The following is a 21,083-nucleotide window of genomic DNA, read 5'->3' on the forward strand; positions in this document are numbered from 1 at the left end:
TCACGTTTTTGTCACGCTTTAAATCTGGCTTATTTTAAAACCTACATATATATGTTTGGTATCATTCTTTTCAGAATTTATCAAACTTTAATGTGATGTTGTTAGATTTTCAGATTCTTATTCCGTTTTTAAATTATAAACTAAAAAATATCAAGAACTTGCTTCCCGTAAGACAAGATTTTGTACCAAGACATTTAACCACGCCCGGGGCCGGAAATAAAAGCCAAAGAGTAGATGACAAAGACAGCTGCTGTACAGGCTTTTAAATGTTCTCAGCGCTGTGCGAGATGCAGATCACGCGGCACAGCAGCAGCAGCATGCCAGCAGCTGATCGAGCAAAGAGGAGGTAAAAAAAACGGTATTTGTTTCCCATTGTATCACCATTTAAGAGGGGGTTTCAGAGGAGCGACCGTGTCTCCTTAGGGTGCGTTTAGCCCCCCTCTTCACAACACAAGCAGCAGAGATGCGAAGTGGCTGGCATGTAGAGCAGAAAATGGGGGTTGGCGAGCGAAGCGAGCAGGGGGTAACCCCCTAGTATACTATAATTATATAGTATATATATTTATAGCATGTATAGTATCAATTCGGCACACATGACATTCCACAATGGGGTGGTATAGCGGTACAGTCTTTATCATTGGTCTCTCATTTCAGTGTAAATAGTGAAGGTTTGTCTGTTGGGTGCACTTTCTCGTTGTGCTCCTTGTGTGTATGATGTCAGATTTTTCTGCTGACTTTTTTCTTTGCAGTTCTGAAATGAAAAGTCTGTAGATAGCAAGCCTATCTATCTTTCTGTCTAAAAGTGGATGAAGGAATGATAATACATAATGCTTTATGTGTGAAATTATTCACTTTTATAATCAGGTGGATTCTGATCATATTATAGCTTTACTATTCAAACGTATTACCTAAAAGAGTCATCCAATTTTTTAAGCAACCTCAACATGAAGCTGTCCTCTCTTATTGTCTGTTCATCAGTGTCAGAAATTATTCTCAGTTTTATCGTTCGTCTAGCACTGCAGTATTCACACTTTTCAGCATTCTAGCTTTTCTTTTTGCAATTATTATACACTAATCATTATTCTGTAGAGTGAAAATTCCTCAATTAATGTAATGTCAGTACTTTACTTTTTGTGTGTGCTGTTTGGTTAGATTTTCCTTCTGTTTTACAGTTACATATATTTTGCTCAAAGTCTTTATTTTAATAATCGCTTTCAGATACTTGTCTTGCTGATGTACATCATTTTCATGAAATTTATGTCAGGACACTAAAAAAATTGCAGCAAGGCTTGGCTCCATTTCAAGATGGTATTATTTATAACCCCCAAAAATGATACTCCCCTGTATTGGTAACTGAAAGGCTCCCCTAATCATTGAAATCAGTATATTTATGTTTGCTTGTGCTTTTCTGTCCTTAGGGTGCCAACAGCATGTTCCAGATATTCCTAGAAGGCAACAATTCCAACCACTTCTTCATTTCGCCTACGTCCGTTCAGGGTAAAGCAGACATTCGCATCCGAGTGGCCATCCCACTGGATTATGAGCGCATTTCCAGTTATCAGTTTTCTGTGAGTAAATCATTATTTTAGATATGTCCTTGACCTTCTTGGTTTCATGGCTGTCATTCTAAATTAATGTGTAATTGTGGTAATTTTTCAAAAAGCCTTTGTTAATAGGACAATATTTATATGCTTGTATACACTTTTAACATGCTAGATATTTGAGATCTCACCAGTTGTTGTAACTTAGAATTTACGAGAGAGCCCAGTTGAAAATTCAGAAAAAAGTGAAGAGCAGCTATGAAGATAGAAGAATGGTATTCTTTCTTTCTCAGGTCTCCTAAGAGACATAGTTAAGGCAAGAAATTTGTCGCTATCTGTCAAATCGAAAGTAATTATAACTCTGTGGTAATTTATCTCCATTCCAATGTGCAATCAGCAAGATCCATAACTTAAGCCATTACAGTATGTAAAAAAAGCTCTTAGTATACCTCCCAAAGGCTGCTTACAGTCTAACATGAATTAAGGACTTTGATTTGAAATTCGTGCCTTGTGTAATTTATTAATTTTTCTAGTTATATGTGAATCCATACCTATAATGTAGTAAGATTGCTGAAGTGCCTCAATACCACAATATGATCTAGGCCTATGCTCAGATTGTGCTTAATAATGGTGGTTTATGAAATATATCTTTGGGAAAACTTTGCTTTCATTTAAAAATGCACTACATTTTGGTATACAAACTTTACAGTCTGCTTATCAGAAGATGTCCTTCTGATGAATTTGTGCCCAGTCTGTGGTTGGTTCCTGCCTTGAGCCATAATGGTGGGAGCTTATTTACCAGACCTCTGCGACCTTGAATTGGATTTTTATATGTTATATTATTTGATTACACATAGCAGTCATCATATACTAACAACACACTTTTTATGTATTAGAGAGAGAAATTCAGTTCTTGGAGAAAGTTAAAAAATGCTGTCTCAGACATTTCTCTAGGAACTTGCTTAAAAGCTCATTTAGATTCGCATTTTTGATTATAGTTTTCAGATAAATATCGACCCATGTCTTCTCCAGATTAGATACATTGTTATCCTGGAAAGAAATTAAGAAATATTTCACTTGGAAACACAAACTTACTATCATCAATAAAGATTTTGCCTTTAATGGATTGATTGCATCCAAACTACAGTATGTCAGCAAAAACCACCCAAAACAATTGAGATGTCGTCAGAATTGTTCACTGTCGAAACTAAGAGCTCAAACTTCTTGTTGTTTACCACTTGAAACTTATTCATTCGCAGGACATTGTGATAATGTGGAGAATGATTCATCTGACTTAATTTTTCCACAGTTGCACTCAAAATGGACTGTTGATTTTAACTAATGCCCTGAACTCATATTTCCAGTGAGCTGATTTAGAGTTGCTCACCTCCTTACCCTGTATGCCAAGTTTATGCACCATAGTTTCCATTTACTAATGATATCCTTTCATCTGACTTCCACTAAGACAATAAAGAAGCAGCAAGTTGAACTACCTTTACTACCAAATTCTCCTGCTAATTGTTTCCCTGCAGTCAACCACTTTTTGTCTCATCTTTCAGCTTGTTATGTTATAGCTAATACGGTCTCTTCATTATGCTGAAATGTCTATCTCTTAGCTCTTAACCATCTCTTTATCTGACCATCCATCTTAAAGATATGTGCCTGTGTGTCTGTCATTACAAACGATGGCACATCAGAAGCATTTTTAGTAATAAAATGCATTGCATGTATCATTCCAATCGATGGCGCATCACAGACATTAACATCCCATACCAAATAACATATAATAGAGACATAAACTGTGCATGGTGCACTGCAAATGTTAACACTGAGGTCTCCATTGAATACTCAGACTTTGACGCATCATTGATTCACTCATTAAGTGTTTGCATCTTTTTGGCACATGGTTATATGTGGAAAATCAAATTCAAGTTTATCTTTTGTTTTAAAATGTGCATATAAAAAAGTAGAAGACTGCTAAAGAAAACTAGATTCATTAACTTTTATAATCAGAAGCCTTCACGTGTACTAGGCTTCAGTTTATTTTAAAAAATTGTATTTTGTTTTGCATATTCAGATTCTCGAAAAGAGGCACACCTTAACTTACTTTGGGTATTTACTTCATTTTAACATTAGGTCCCCAAGCACTCTTGTTGACAGACATTTTATCTTTTAAAGTCACACCTAGAATTTGCCGTAGGAGTTGCTTTCAAGGAATCTCTTTCCACAACTTCCTCTAACTCTTTCAAACAGAATTTTTTCCTCTGACTTTTACATCAGCATTGATTGTAATTCCTAAATATTTCTTAATATTGTTTTTTGCGTGTTGAAGCAAGTCAGTGATAAAATATACCGTAATAATGCACCTTGAGCTGGAGAAAGGACAAATCAGCATAAAATCATGAGTAGTGTAACAAGACACTATCTAAAAAAATCAAGCAAAAACATAACATGGAAGGGCTGTTATCACTGCTTTTGGGATCCTTGAGTGATTTAACTTCCCCACCCCTGCAAATTTTGTCAATCCAATCTAATAAAAAGACATATAATATCTAACTTAAAAAACAAAATATGCAGTCTCACCATTCAGTCTGTTACAGCTGTTACTTTTGTTCATGTTGTCAGATTAAACTTCTTGTAAAAAAGTCACATCTTGCCTTTTATATATAAAGTTCTTGTTTCCTGTTACTTTCATCTGCTGCCTCACTGATCCGTTCATCTCTCTCTTCTTGAAAAGCTGTCAGTTAAGACTTAATAAATATATTTATGTACTTCCCAACACATACAGTATATTTTAGTTTACATCTAAGGAAGGTACAATTTGATTTTAATGCCATTGGAATAGCTGGGCTTATGTTGATATTGTACGGTTACAGGGGGTATAATTTTTTTAGTAATCACATATAATTATTATTATATTACCTTGGGCTCAAAGGAGACAGTAGCAGAAAAGAGGATAGAAAAATTGGAGACCATCAAGACTAATGCTGCTCATTCTCTTCACAAATATGTTGTCTTTCTGCTGCTGACTCATAGTATGCAAAGGGGGGCATCTAAGGCTCTTATTTGCCTACATAAATCCAAAGTTATGATGCTTCCTTCAATAATGCTATTATTCACTTTATCAGACATATTTATATAGGGACATTGTTCATTTAATGTAGACTGAGTACATTTTTGTGTACAACTCTGGATCTTCACTTGCTTTATTTTGCAGTTTTCACTGTTTTGTACTATGACTTTCTGTTCTATTTTAGTCTCAGTGATCAATAATACTCACTATAAGAAGATGTGTCTGTGGGCCTTTATCATCCAGATTTTGTGGGCATGCAGCTGACCACTTGCAGTTGCAAAATGTGCTACCTGGGATGGATTACATTGTGATTTCATGACAAGTCTATTTAGATCTATCTATCTATCTATCTATCTATCTATCTATCTATCTATCTATCTATCTATCTATCTATCTATCTATCTATCTATCTATCTATCTATCTATCTATCTATTAATGAGGTACAGTTTCATGTACTATATGTACACTTCCTCTTTCACTGGCCATTTACCACTTTTTAAATAATATTGCCAGCTTCTTCATAGAACTGTTCTATCTGTTTATCACCAACACATCTTTAAAAAATAATGGCTGTTACTTTGAATTTTTTGGTCTGCCTTATTCTATTCTGGATGCTGAAACTTGATTGTTTTTAGTCTCTAAAATAAAACTAATCTATTTAACTCTTGAAATTCAGTTAAATGTTTTAGGTTCTGATTGGTAGATTCCCAGAAAGGATGTTACTAAAATGAAATCTGCTTTTAATCTCTCAGCTCCTGGCAAATGAGACAACATCTGAACATGCTGGATTTGCAAGAATTCAGATTGACCTAATCAATGAAAATGATAACAGGCCGGTGTTTTCTAAATCCCTGTATAATGTTAGTCTGTACGAGAATGCCACCGTGGGAACATCCATCCTGAGAGTCATCGTAAGTTTCAATTTATTGTTAATTTTATGACTAGACAGCTTAATTGCATGGAATTTAAGGAGACTGAACCATTTGCATAGCGTGTAATGGATGTCCAGGTGGGTTTTTCTTGGGTTTGTGATGTTGCAGAAAAGCTTAACATTAAAGGCTTAACATTAAGTAGAGTATATAACAGCTACATGAAACCATTTTTTTTTAATTTTATTTATGCAACTATTTTACATGGTCATTTTCCATAGTTTTGTTCTGCCAGGTTTGTAGCAGCAGGCACATTTTCAGGCTGATGAAATGAACTATTTTATTGGAATGAATTGTATTAGTCCAATTTTATCAGGGTGAAATTTGCGCTTTAATGTGGTAAACACCCACTTAGCTTGTTTATAAAGTCACTTCACCCTCCACCTGAGACCAAGTGAGATTTGCTACTGGTGTAATGAAGATGGCATGGGGCCAGGACTGGAATCAGCTGTATGACAAAAGGTCCCCTAAAAATGGAATTAATAATTTAGTGACCAAATATCAAATCAGCTGCTAAAAAGATAATGTCTTCGGATTGCGGGGATCATCAACTTAGCTACCCCATCTGCCTGTTTTCTAATAGGATATGTAGTATAAGCTCTTAAAAATTGGTTATCTTTAAAAAAGAAGAAAAGTACATCTGTGCGGCAAAGCATTTACAGCTTCTTTCCCTTCTTACCTCTGTATTGCTTTTTTTTTCTTAATTTTTAAAGTCTTTTTTTTCTAACCAAATGCTCATTTTGCACATACAGATTCCTTCCTCCAATCCTCAAAGGTGGCATTTCTCTTTTGTCTTCTGCGCTGCAGCATTAAAAGTACTTTTGGCGCTCAAAGGAAATGAATCGGGACACCTCATACCTGGTTAGCCTACTGACAGATGGCGCTGAATTGTGTGCTGAAGGGAAGCTTGGGCAAGATGGCACTTTCTGATTATTGCAAGCAGATGCTTAAATAATTCATTAACTCGATGCTAATAAAAGTGGTCGTTGTGATGTCTATATGGAGTCTGTGTGTGTGTTTGGAGCAGAGCGCCGTTGTAATGTTTTTCAAACAAGAAAGTCCTTAGTCTAGGACAAAATGTCATTACTGATAGTGAGAGATTTAATTCTGTAGTCAAAGAGCCATGATGTGAAAAAAATTAAAACCTGCCAGATATTGATTTGTTGTAAAGTGTTGAACTCTGCCCTACAGAGCCAAAGTGAACCGACTGTTCTTTTATGATACAGAGGCGGGAGAATGGGAGTTTGTGGCAAGTTTTACAATCCATCTAAAGTGTGACGCTCTTCATTAGACAGGCATTTCTGTGTAAAAATCACATTTTCTAAAGCTGTGCTACCATAAGTGCTGGGAGTCTAATTAAGTAATATATATTTTAGCATTTCAATTCTAAAAAAAAACAGTATATTCATTTATGTGAAGTGCAAGTGTTATGCTTTAATGTCTGTTGATAAAAATATAATAGCTCACAGATGCGTGCAATTGGAGAGTGTGATGTGTACTTTAAAAACTTAAAATCTGTGTAAATATATGGAATGAGAACAAACTACAGTGTTGTATAAAAAAACTGTGCATGCTAACTACGAGAACTAACAGCAATAACAAAAAAAATTAAAAAACGGTGTTAAACATGTGGGCAGCACGGTGGCGCAGTGGGTAGCGCTGCTGCCTCGGAGTTGGTAGACCTGGGGAACTGGGTTCGCTTCCCGGGTCCTCCCAGCGTGGAGTTTGCATGTTCTCCCCGTGTCTGCGTGGGTTTCCTCCCACAGTCCAAAGACATGCAGGTTTGAAGGATTGGCGATTCTGAATTGGCCCTAGAATGAGTTTGTGTGTGTCCTGCGGTGGGTTGGCACCCTGCCCAGGATTGGTTCCTGGCTGGGATTGGCTCCAGCACGACCCTGTGTTTGGATTCAGCAGGTTGGAAAATGGATGGATGTTAAAGATGTTTATTTTAAATGTCACGCTGATGTACATCTATCAGATTATCCATTGTCCCACTAGAGATGGTATTTTTTCTGAAAGCACTGAGTTTAAAGTAGGATCCAACACTGGATGGAATGCTGGTATTTCAAAGGCCAGATATCTACAGTAACTCATATTGTGCCAATTTAGAATCACCACTTAACAGCACTGTATAAATATAATACACGTCTTTAGGGATTAAAGGGAAATTATAATACCCAGAGGGAAAATCCACATAGCCATGGGTAGAACAGAAAAACACCTCACCAACAGTGAGCAGGTTGGAATTCAGATACCAGACTTAATAACCACTTCGCTGCAATTGAACAGTGCGTACATTTCAAATACATCCATCAGTTTAGGTTTTGCCTAAGATGCCTTAAATGTGAAATGTGCATGTTCACTTGCGTTTCTGGAGGCTCACTGCAGGTATTCTGGGACTTTTCCTTCCACAATTCAAAGATACGTTAACCATCATCCTTGTATGTAATTGTGAGCATGAGCATCAGCGTGAGCTACAGCAGACTCAGCAATGATTCTTGCCATGTGTGTGGTTTATTTCTAGTCCCTAGCTCCATATAACCTTTGAAAAAGTGAAGCAGGCTTAGATGCTGGATGAATGGAATGATAGAGTAAGATGGAGCAGAGTTTACGAGTGTGTGAGAGATAGCCGGGACGCCCCTAAAATGGAAGGATGGGGGAAGGCAGCTACTTGTCGACACTGCCTCCCCTGAAATGCTAGATGGCAGCTCCCCTGGAGTGTAGCTGTGCCCTGGATTCCCTCAGGGCATCCTGGGACATGCAGTTCAGTTTCTCAGCCCTGTTGGGTGCCGTGGGTGCTGCCAGGGCGAGCTGTCAAAGGACCTGGGGAGTCATTATTTTCCTATGGCCCAGAAGTACTAGTGGATTATGAGGATGAAAGCCCCAAAGTACTTCTGGGCTGATTAAAAGAACTTGAATTCTCCAGCTGACCCAGACTATATAAAAGACTGCTGAACATCCAGCAAGCGAGCCAGAGTCGGGTGGAGGTGGACAAAGCTTGCTGAGAGGTGTGAAGGAGAAGAAATAGGAAAGAGAATTGTAATTATTGTGTTTATTGCCTGTAATATTGTGACTGTAGTTCTTTGGGTGCTGTTAATAAGAAGAAAAGCGATTAAAACACTTCTTATTGCTTTTACCTTGTGTCCTTAGCATCTGTCTGTTGGGGTTAAAGGGGCAACAGCGCCCCTGGCATCTTACAAGTGTAAAATGTTAAAGTATCCATAGACTAAATACTGTAGAGAATAAACATTTACGGGGGCGGCACGGTGGCGCAGTGGTAGTGCTGCTGCCTCGCAGTTAGGAGACCCGGGTTCGCTTCCCGGGTCCTCCCTGCGTGGAGTTTGCATGTTCTCCCCATGTCTGCGGGGGTTTACTCCGGTTTCCTCCCACAGTCCAAAGACATGCAAGTTAGGTGGATTGGTGATTCTAAATTGGCCCTAGTGTGTGCTTGGTGTGTGGGTGTGTTTGTGTGTGTCCTGCGGTGGGTTGGCACCCTGCCCAGGAATGGTTCCCTGCCTTGTGCCCTGTGTTGGCTGGGATTGGCTCCAGCAGACCCCCGCGACCCTGTGTTCGGATTCAGCGGGTTGGGCGATGGATGGATGGATGGATAAACATTTACAGGAAAGATGGAGTTACAGTACTGCAATGAAAATGCACACCATACAAATGAGAAAGACAGTATCAATCAGGGATGTGCACTGGTTAGTGCTGCTGCCTCCTATCTCTGTATGCCTGTATTGGAATGCCTTTTATGTATTGAACTGCTTGTTCACCCAATAGTTATATCTGTAAGGTCTGTATCTAAACCCCTGTCTTCTGTATATGGAACTGCTTGTTTTCCTAATACTTGCAATTTTTTTTTGTACTACGGTTTACGGTCAATTGGCACTAAATATAGTCTTTGAGTTTTTCATGTCAGTGTTATGTATCTAATCAGTGCCTTGTTTCCTGCCTTGTATCCAGTTCTACCAATATAGTTTCAAGCCCATAGTGATTCCCCATTAGTGGATTCAGAAAATGAATCCCTATCTACTTCTTCTGGTGCCATCTTTGTTAATAAAGTTTGGTGAACATTAGGGCTATTTCAACTTTGATAACAGCTGAACAGAGTAGAGAACTGGTACTGTTCTGTCTTTTCTCCAGCTGAGCCCAGCATGTCTTTTTCCTTTGTCTCCCTAGCTCACCATACCATTTTTTTAACCAGTGGAGATGTCTGCAGCTGTGGTACACACTTCTTACTATCATCCTGAATGCGTCTACTGAAACACTCCGAGCCAACTGTCCCTCCATGTTTCACTACAATCTCCTAGTGTCTTTGGGATCCCTAGGAGGGCACCACCACCATCATATTCTGCTCCTCTATAAATTCAGTTTGATCCACCTCTGGAGTGCCAATGCCTGCTCCTCCATAGAGCTACCAACAGCTCTGCCTCTTCTTCCACTCATTGCCTCAGGCTCCTGATTCTACCCTCTCACTCATATTTCTCTTCTTTCTCTCTGCCTTTGTTTCCTGCTCAGGTTTCTTTTTACATTTCCAAGGTATTGATAGATAGATTACAACCATGTACATCTGCATGTGAATGCGCACTCAGGCGATCACCCAGATTCACACCATGGAGTTGCTCTACTACGCTACCACACACACCTGCACCCTGCATAAGCCTGAGCACATATTTATTTATTGTTAACGACACAATCGCCACAGATCCCGCTATACCACAACAAGTTTTGCTGTCTTCACTTATATTTTTTCCAAAATAAACATTTGAATAGCTCACATTTGTTGTTGTGCATCAAGTGACTGAAATATCCATGTTTTCCAAATGACATAGGGCTTATGCATTCTTTCAAAAACCTCCTCATTGCATATGATGTCTATTCATGATGCCTTCAACATCCTTCTGTAAACCCACACCTTGAATGCTTCAACACTTTACACATAGTTTGTTTCAGTGTCCACACTTCAACACCATATAGAAGGATTTTGACAACATCAATCGTATTAAAGGTTCAGGTTAAGATGTCGATCATGTAAAAGTGGTTTCATTTTCATGACTGTATTCCTGGGTTTTGCAATTCTGCATTGATGTCATTGTTATGTTCCCCTGGATCGTTAACCATGTTGCCAAGATACTTACAGATAATTACCATCTCTAGTGGTTGTCCATTAACACACAACATGGTGTGGGTCATGCCGACTAGATCTACCAATAATCATATACAGTGATCCCCCACCTATTGCAGAATTTACGTTCCAGACCCATCAGCGGTAGGTGAAAATCCACGATATAGAAGACCATATAAATAAACAATTTTTTTATAGTTTAATCCTTAAAATACCCCTCCCAATCGATTTGAACACATGTAAACTTATTAAAGCACACTTTGTAAACACATATGATTTGTGGATGTCGGGCTAAGGATATGAATAACATCTCTTTATTATAAAAAAAAATCTTGGCAGGGAGACGAGGCTTGATCTTCTCAGAAGACAATTTGACATTCCACAAGAGACATTTTGACATCATGAAGACAAGGCAGTGAGACAGAAGGACAGCTGCTGTACAGGCTTTTAAATGATCAACGCACAGAGTGACAAGCAGAACAGGCATCTTGGCAGAAGCAGCACAAGGCCAGTAGCTGATCCGTCCACTTCTCCTTAGCGTGCGTTCAGCTCCCACACTTCACAACGTGAGTGGGAGAGATGCGAAGTGGCAGGAGCGTAGCATGCCTCCGGGGAGGGTTGAGACCAGATCATCTCGGAGAGACACTTTGACGACACGCAAGACTAGACATTACAACCTTAGGAAGCAAAACCAGTGAGACGGTGACTTTTGCATGTCACGCCCTACTTACAGACAATTTAAAACAAGTTCACTGACATCTAACCTAGCAGTTGTTCGAATGCTTTTGGGAGACAAACTTCAGGTGCTCCCAGTTCTTAAAACAACTACAAGCAGAACACGCAGCTTGCCAGCAGCAGCTACAGCAAGCCAGCAGATGATCCGAGCACTTCTCCTTATCATATGTTCAGCCCTCACACCTCCCTCCTCCTCCTCCTCCTCTTCCTCCTTCAGAACGCTAGTGGCAGAGATGCAAAGTGGCAAAAGGACAGCTGCTGTATAGGCTTTTAAGTGATTGACGCAAAGCACGACAAGCACAACACACAGCTGGCCAGCAGCAGCAGCAAGACACCAGCTGAACTGATCGCATCTCTTTAGCGTGCATTCAGACCCCCCCCTTCACAACGCGAGCAGCATTATAAGTCCCACGAGAAAGAGATTTAACCACGCCCGGGGCAGGAAATAAAGGACAAATATTGTTTTTACAAAGGTTTTAAAGTAAAAATGAAAATAATGCATATGTAGCAATTCCCATGAAAATAACAATCTCTTTAAATTGTTTATCTGGTAAACCAAACCCGGGGGTGGGCGAGTGAAGCAAGCAGGGGGCAGAGCCCCCTAGTAATAATAAAAATATTAATAAATCTGTGATGTAGCGGGGTCGGGATAGCTGAACCACGATATAGTAGGGGATCAATGTATTTGGATTTCTTTACAGCCATATTAGGGCATAGGGCGGGATTATGGATTTCATTCTGCACAAGCATTTGTAAGTTGGCAATTGAGGAAGCAAGTAGGATGTCATCAACATGTTACATGTTGTTTATTGGTTTTCCATTCACAACAATCCCTTCATCCATCCCTTCTAAAACTTGTGAAAAAATTGATTTCACATAAATGTTGAATTAAAGTGATGACAGGATGCACTCTTGTCTCACTCACATAATGTTAACATTATTAGTTAGAGAGCCTTGTACCTTCACTTTCACCACTAGACCGTGATACAAATTTTCCACAAGCCAAATGTTAACTGAATTCCTGACTAATGGCCTGAAATACATCTATTAGTTTAATGTGCTAGACACATTAACATATTAATTAACATGGCAACATCTCTGAACTAAGTCTTGGTAGGCAAAGAGTGCATCTCCTGTACCTAAACCACTCCTAAACCCAACCTGCGACTCTGATATGACATCTTCATATTCTAGATTTGATTATGAATCTCTTTCAGGAGAAGTTTAAAATCATGTCTGATAAGAGAAATTGTATGATAATCATTACACCTCCTGTTTTTTTTAATCTTGGGAGGAATAATAAAAATTGATTACAGCCAAACTTTTGGAATTTGACCTGTTTTGTGCATGGTGTTGAAAATTTTTACTAATATGTCTACAATCTCAGCTACTCTCGTTTTTATGAGTTCTACTGGAAGTTAATCAGGACTTGGAGCTTTCCCATGAATATGAATAAATACAGGAATGTATTATTGTCATGATTATTATTACTTTTGATTAAGTTCATAGTAAACTAATTGTAAAGGAATCTCACTTTTAATGTAACTTTTGTCTACCCATATATTTTTTTTATATTTTCTTGCCTTATATTACTTCTGGTTCCAAATTAAACACCTAGGGTCTACAGCCGTGCTCCTTTAAAGGCCCTGCTCTGGTGAAAAGCCAAGCTATCCCCCCTCCCCTCCAATCAAGTTTATTCACACATGCAAAAAAAATAAAAAAACAGTCAAAACTCTTGTTTTTACACATGACAGATCTAATTCCTGACACAAGTGAATAACTCACTCTCACAACAATGGAATACTTGTTTCGCCCAGGGTCCCACTCTCGCCTTGAGATTTGCCTTGCTAAACATTCAGATAATGTGTGTGCATGCCTCAGAACTGAGCTCATAAATTAATTTAATGGCAGACATGCCTATAAGTGAAAGCGGAGAGGTACTCACCTTCTCAGATATGAAGATCACAGTCATATATCAATCAATCCTCAATATACAAAATGATCTAACTGGTGCTGTCATGCTTTTCTCCAACACCCCAAAGACGTGCTTGTTAGATTAACTGCTGAGTCTATACTGGGCACTCTATTGTCGGTTCCCATTTTTTTGCCTTGATAAGTGTCAGTTTAGTCACCTATTATATGGCAGCACCATCTATTTTAAACTCTATTTTTTAGCTTATTCTGTGGAAGTTAGTTGTTGTCAGTCAAAAGTAACATTTGGATTAACTACATTAACATTTTGAATCAAAAAATGTTTTGATTTAGTGGTGCATGATATATTTTTCTGATTCATACAAAACCCATATAAACAAAAGCTTTCATGAGCAGCGAGCTCATGGCAGAATGAACCAATCTGCATAACTTGTATTTTTTGTAGATTACTGTAATTCATAGCTAACTTGGTTTCTACATTGATTTCTGGAAAAATAACAAGGAGAACATTTGCATTTTTCACAGAAAGCAAAACATGTTATGTTAGTGTCTTGCTTCTGAACTTTTAATAGTCCTTACGCTTGAATGGCAGGCTTGTCAGTTCTCTTTCACTCCTCTACCAGTTCTGTTTACAAATTCTAGAAAGCTGACACACTTTGATTTCTCATGCTTTGAAGCCAGGGTTTGTTGTGACTGTTTAATTTTTTTAATAAGAAAGATGATTATTTTTAAAATGGTCAGGCTTACAATCAACTGTAAGCAGCATATTTAAAAAGATTATTTTTTAAATTTACTTATATAAAAACAATCAATATATCATTTTGTTGTATGCATTGGAATAGTTCATATCTGTCAGTAATACTTGGAAGACTCTGGCTACAAAGTAACTTCTACTGTCTGCAAAGGAAGAGCAAAAGTATTGGCCAAATTGTTTAAAACTAAACTATTTTCCTAGCTTCTCATTTCTTAAAAACTACTGTTTTGACATTCAACTTCATGTTTATTGTCATCAGTACAATGAGATTCATGTGCATGTCTCCAACAAATTAGTGACAGTAGTATAGTACAAGTAACAAACAATATACAACGTCAGATTACAGATATAAGAAACTTATCTCTGGTACACTCATGAAGTGGCCAGTATGAGTAGTTGTTGTGTGGCCTTATGATCCAAGTTAAAAACTACTCCTGAATTTAGTAGTGTAAGTCTCCTGTCCTTGACATTAGTTCACAGACAGGTCTTGCCAAATTAAGTATAAGAGATCTTTTTCTATCGTTTCAAGCTAAGCTGTGCATGATTCAATAACAGTTGCTTATTTTGATATTGGGACAGAAGTTTTCACATTTAAGCCCTCCATTTGTGTTCCCTGTTCATTTAGCTGATAAATTAAAAAGTCCAGCATTTAGTTTGAGTTTCTCCCCTTTCCTTCATTATTTAGTCTACAGTAAGCGGGTTTAGAAACTGGATTGATGGATGGTTGTACTGTAATAGGACATGTATCATACCCAATGAAGTTTGACAGCAAAGAGAAAAGGAGATGAGAAAGAAAGCAAAAGGTGTCATCAAAGTGAGTAGCGAATGGTCAAAAAAAGGAAAACCATCAGTGACCAATGCTGAAGGACAAAATGAAATCAAAGGTCAGAGCCCGAAACAAGATCTAACTATCAGTCCTACCACTGGGTTCTGCTTGAACAAGAAACAAACTACAGCTGAAGATAACACAGATGTTGTATCCCTTGGGGGAATAATGTGAGATACGATCTCTGATATGCGATCGTCAGAAAAGTGCCAAACATTTCATTAAAATGAAAATTTAATTATTGGATAAGTTGTGAAACTCACATTGAAAATGAAAAAATCAGGTATAGCAAAACAAGCATAAATATATGTATAAAAAATGCTAATTATGACATATACTGGATATGTCATATTGTCATATTATGCAGAATAATTTTCATGAATATTGATGAGTTACCTTATAATGCATTGAAATATTCCTGGTATTTTGTAGCATAATATTATTTTATCTACTAAATGGTAAAAGCATATTGTCCCAAGAATTATTCCAGCACCGTAAAGGAGATCATTACATGTCAACCCTAGTGAGACTCAGGCTTAACCGTAATTTCATAGAATTCTGAGCTCAGGTAACTCTTAGGTTTAACACCAAGAAGGTTAATATCCTTATGCTTTGACTGATATTTGTTTTCTTTATTTTTAAGAAAAAAGGTTTTCTTTACTTATTGGTAGAGTTTTTCTAAAGCTCCAACTTATATCCTAGTACTATGTGAACAATGTTTCAGAAAATGCCATGTGCCCTGATCTCACTTAATACCTTAGAGCAGCCTGGCTGAAGCTTGCCGAGCACAGACACTATGAATGAAAAGTTGTACAAGTGATCGAATGGTGTTTCTTTCTAGACAACAGATACAGAAAATCTTTCAGTTTGACATTGAGCAATTGTCTGAGCTTGGAGAAGCTTGCCTATAAATGGATGTTCAGAATTCTTGCCTGCATATTTAATAATTTGTATTTTTTTATCTTAAACTGGGATAAATGATATTTTTTATTACTTATGCCTTCACAAATCAGCCTCTCTCCCGCCACCATCCTGTCTCTCTATCAAAAGACAGTCCTTAATAGCAGCTGTGCAGCCTACAGTTTTACACTGCTAAAGGAGCATAAACCTTCCATACAGGAAATGTAATTCCCAGGGCATAGTACAGTTCCAAATAATAATAATATAAAAAAATTATACTCTGGTATGGTGTATTAGCTTTCTGTCCACTTCTTTCACTTTCATCTTTTCCTTCCCCATTCCCCTTTTTAATCCAGTGAAGGGTTACTACTACCTGAAGATGATACCTATCTATCTATTTAAAAAGCTTATTATAGGCCAAAGACACAAATACACAATGGAGGCAAATAAAACAACTCAACATCACAATGCATAGCATAATATAATATAAAAATCCATAAACATGTATTACTTCTATCATTTATTCTTGATAAAACCCTTCTATAATTAATCATCCCTCCATTATCTGGTCATAAGACCAGAGCCTGGTAGCATTAGAGGAAAGGCAGTCACCAACCTTAGAAGTGTTGTTTGTCAATTGCAGGTAACGCTTAAGCACAGAGTCACAACCACTCATACAGGGCCAATTCAGAATTGCCAGTTCACCTAAAATGCACGTCTTTTGGATGTGAGAGAAAAACCAGCCTACCTGGAAGAAAAATAATATGTACACATAAATGGAGAAAGCGAAAAATGCACAGAAGGGAGTGTGTGGACCAGATTTGAACTCAGGACTCTGGAGCTGTGAGGAAGCAGCACTAACCACTGGCCACCATACAAAGAATCAGAGTCAGGTCAGAAGTGTCACTACTTTAAAGATGTAATGGCGCAATTGGAATCTCATTAGGAATAAACCTCATTTCGTAAATTATAATAAGATCAAACTTATTCAGACAAATCTCACATTTTAATTCAGAAGAAATGATATTAATTTAATTGACTTTTCAAATGCGTCATCTTAGTTTGTTGGTTGTGCTGATTTTGTCCCTCCTGTAGAACCCAGATAAGCAAACACTTAAAAGTCAACTCTGTGAGCACCTCCTACTAAATATCAAGGGAACCAATAGCTGTTGTCCACAGTAATTAATAAAGATATTTATATTGCCTTATCCCTCTTTTCCCTTAAATGAAAACCTTCCTGGCAGAATAATAAAATATTTTTATTAAAAAAATGATACTGTCTTAAATATGCTAAAGCCACTAATTGAGGTATATATCATTTATGTTGAAATGATAAATGGCGTATTTTACTGCTGCTACAGTAAGTGAATCCTGACTTGGGAAAAAAGAGTCTAATTGACCTCGTGAAGTAACTTTCAAAATTATCTAAAAAACAGATGCATTTTAAAACAAAGCAAGAAATAAAAAACAAGTGACTCGAATAAATTGCCTGCAAGAAAAACACATATGACTTGGAATCATTCTCATGGGGACCACTGGCTTCACTGAGCTGTAGCAGTATTTACTATCAGGTGCTGTCTCCTGAATTAATAAAGTGGAATATTTTTCAGTACTGGATGTTTGCTTCAGCCAGACATGTATCCTAACAAGGAAGCAAGAAAACCTCAGACTCTTCTACTTTGTAATGTTTCCTTTGCTGGGCACTACAATCTATGGAAACATTTTCTTGTTTATCCATCCCTTCATGCATTCATCCATTGCCCAGTTCAGAATTACAGGGTTATATCATTTTTGTGATGTGCATTTTTTTGTTGACTTCGTACAAATATGTTAGTCAAATAAGCAACTTTCATGTCTAATGGTATATAGCAATAACAGCTGTGAGCCCGGGTCCAAACACCATCAGACTAACACCAGCACTTCACACAAAACACACGTTTATTATTACAAATAAGTCCCACACAGCACACAGTGCTCCCAGCACCAATCACCCTCCTCATGGGCTTCTCTCTCAGTCTCTGTGGGCCACCTTTCCTCTCCTCATGGGAGCTTCGTCCTGCTCCCGCTCCTGACTCTAGCTCCCCAATTATAGGAAGGCGGCCCCTTTTATTTCCACCCAGATGTGCTCCAGGTGCCTAATGACACTCTTCCAGTAGCACTTACTGGTGTCCCTGGAAGGTCCTTCCTCCACCTTCCCAGGTGTGGCGGAAGTGTCGATCTCCTGGGGTCCACGACGCTCAGGACACCCTCTGGCGGTGGCCATGGGCCCCAGTGGGTTTGAGCCTCCTTGCTCTTTCCCCGTGGTCCCCTCAACATCCAGAGCGCTTGCCCCCTCGTGGCCCAGGGGACGTATAAACCACCTCCCGGTCCTTCCAGGTGTCCCGGCTGGGTCTGGCCCCCAGCATCCCGTGACACAGGCAAGGAGTGCTCAGGGTGGAGAAATCCAAAGGAGGTAGAGAAGCAATCCAAGGGGCAGTTAAGCAGGAAAGGTTTTGTTTTCTTTTTGTTGTCCTGAACCTCATCTCCCTTTTATTTAAGAACTCCACAGGTGCTGGCATTAGTGAAATAAACTATGGTGATTATTCAGTATTACTTCAGTATCATCAATCACAGTCAGATTTCCTAGTGTCAGAGTGGAGTATTACCAGTATGTGTAAATAATTTGGAATGTGCTTCATTTTAAAATAATGACAACTAAAATTAAGTCAGTTACATTTGTGATAGTGTTTTCCTTTCTCAGAAGATTAATTTCCATTATTCAGTTTTTCAAGTGCTGTGTTTGATCTTGGGTTATAGTTGTAAAATATCTTCAGCAGTAGTTGTATACAGTGGATGGGCACTTCAGAAATGTCACATTTTTAAGAGCTGCATACAGAAGTTATCAGACGAACAGATCAGATTGGGACTGTTGCCATTCTGTTGTATGAAATGTAGAAAACTACGATGAAGCTTTGTAAAACAGAAAAGATGTTTATGCACAATAAGTGATGTCTGCTTTTCCAAAAAAATTAGAAGACTGGTCATTTGAGCCAATGGAGTCCTCCTTAGGTTTGACTGGCTAAGATGGTTACTTTCCATAGTGTGCATTGGATGAAATCTCGACTTCACTTCCTGGGGCTCTAAAGAGGTTGTGCTGTGAAAGGTGTGCTGCCTGATCAAAGACTTCTTAGTTACATACTAAATATCTAAAACTACTGTAGTCAGCTTCTCCAGAGTAGGGTATGTAAAGAGCTTTGTGAATGGCACTGGCATGCTTATGTAGGCTCTTGGAAGTCATTTTTTACATTCCTTGTAATCATCATGCACTGCACCTCAGACAGCATAAAAGAAAAAGATGCTGCCACAAAGATATTCAAAAAAGTGATTTATGAGTAAAAATATAAATTCAAGTACCATATATTTTAGCAATGCTGCAAACCATGACAGAAAGAAAAATGCAGTGATATGCAGAATAATCAAAAAAGGAATGCTGAAAAATAGATAAAAGTAGAGGTGCAACAGGTCATTTTAGAAAAAATACACTCATATAAATTTCTTCTACTAATCATTGTTTAACGTAGTGCTCTTACCTGCATCACATTTTAGACAATAAGAAAAGATTACAATAAAAATTTCAAACTATCAGAGACTTGAGCACTTAAATTTAAGATTATGGGACAAAGGAAAATAAGACTGCGTTATGCACAGACAGTAGGGGGAGCTTTTTACCTGGTCGGATTCATGGAACATCCTGGAGGAGATGATTTTTCATGAGTTTCATTTAACAGTAAGCCAGTTTAGAATGACCAGTAATCTAACATCCTGTTTTTGATCTTTTGGAGGAAGTTCATGTGACCACTGGGAGAATGTGCATTCATGTTTCCATGCTATGCGATCTTATCATATAGAACCTTCATCTTGCTTGGTTCTGAGATGTTGTTCTTCTATACACTGGCATAACTAGGGTGTTCTCCAGAACGAGGGGGCCCTCTTAGCAAACCTCCAAAAAGCCAGCTATAAAAATGCTGTCAATTAAAATCAATTCCAAAGAAGTTAATTAGCAATCAAAAATTGGCCACTACTTAACAAAAGGGTTAGAATGAAAACCTGCAGCCACAGCGGCCCTCCAGGACTGGAGTTGGAGACCCCTTACCCTATAGCCTTTGTTCGATGCTTACCCACTGATGGCCACACAAGCACAGACAGTTGGCAATATTATTTTACCACTCAAAGTCATGGGCAAAGTGTGCAAGAGGGTAAGGATAAATATGCAGACACAAAACATCCAGTCTAATACAGTACTAATGCTTTATTCTTCAAAATTCATCTTTCTGTATTCTAACCGCCATGGGGAGCCTCAGCAGAATACAACCATAAACCTGCCCAGGAGGAGATTCCAGTCCAATGAAGAGCGCTGTCACCTGTCCTCCAGAAGTGGATCGATTTAGCAGTCATATTAACAGCATTTCTGTGTTAAAGGAGACAACTGTCCCTTCAGAATACATACACAAACCCAGAAAGTACATACAAGCAATACTCTGAAGCCATGGTGGAACTGAAATGGAATCCAGATCATCTAAAGCAAGAACTGACCTGCTGCTCAGTAAAATATTTTTAATGAATCGTTGCTATTTTTTTAGCCACATCATCCAAATTCTCCAGTCATGCAGTGCTTAATCCACTTAAATCAGCCTTTCTGGATTTCTGTGTGATTAAAGGTGTTAAGTAGTTCTGAATTCATATCCCAAGCTGGGCTCCACCTATGAAGAGTTTAAATGCTGCCTCCGTGACTCCATTTTCCTCCCACATCCAAAGACAGGCATGTTAGGTTGATTGTCAAATTTAAACTGATCCCTTGTGCATTGCACCCAGTGCAGAATAAACTGATGGATGAATGTTAGTATCCATTCCTCATCTTACAGTTCAGGCATCAACAAATGGTTCTAATACCATTTAACAACATTTCCTTTTTTTCCTTGTTACACTACTGCCTAAAGCTGACTACTGACCCAAAAAATATTTTTTCCTACAGCAATATATTATGTAATCTGTGCACATCAAACTTTATTAATTTTAAATTTAAACTGTATAGTAGTTTTTCCCATAAAACACTTCCTGAGCACACTGGGAGGATGTAGAATAAAATTAGATTGTCAATGCTTTTAAATTGCTGTTTGATGGCCATAATTGTAATTTAATTGCACTTTAACTGACAGATATTGCACTGCAGGCTGATGTTTTACCTACAAATTCAAATCAGACAAGGCTTCTAAAAGTCCACGGTAGAG

At 38.2% G+C, this 21,083-nt stretch overlaps 1 protein-coding gene across 4 annotated transcripts in view; it reads left to right on the forward strand.

The window, feature by feature from the left end:
- The window catches only part of cdh23 (cadherin-related 23), a 1,336,251-nt gene that overhangs the window by 783,951 nt on the left and 531,217 nt on the right, over positions 1 to 21,083 (forward strand). For 3 of the 4 annotated variants that reach the window (XM_051923904.1, XM_051923901.1, XM_051923902.1), the window contains exons 12-13: positions 1,419 to 1,568; positions 5,368 to 5,526. In XM_051923904.1, the coding sequence (XP_051779864.1) occupies positions 1,419 to 1,568; positions 5,368 to 5,526 (309 nt within the window). Of the gene's footprint in view, positions 1 to 1,418; positions 1,569 to 5,367; positions 5,527 to 6,351; positions 6,498 to 21,083 lie in introns of those variants that run through there. The other variant, XM_051923903.1, reaches the window with a different exon arrangement.

This window comes from Erpetoichthys calabaricus, chromosome 2 (genome assembly GCF_900747795.2).
Source record: "Erpetoichthys calabaricus chromosome 2, fErpCal1.3, whole genome shotgun sequence".
Taxonomy (NCBI): domain Eukaryota; kingdom Metazoa; phylum Chordata; class Cladistia; order Polypteriformes; family Polypteridae; genus Erpetoichthys; species Erpetoichthys calabaricus.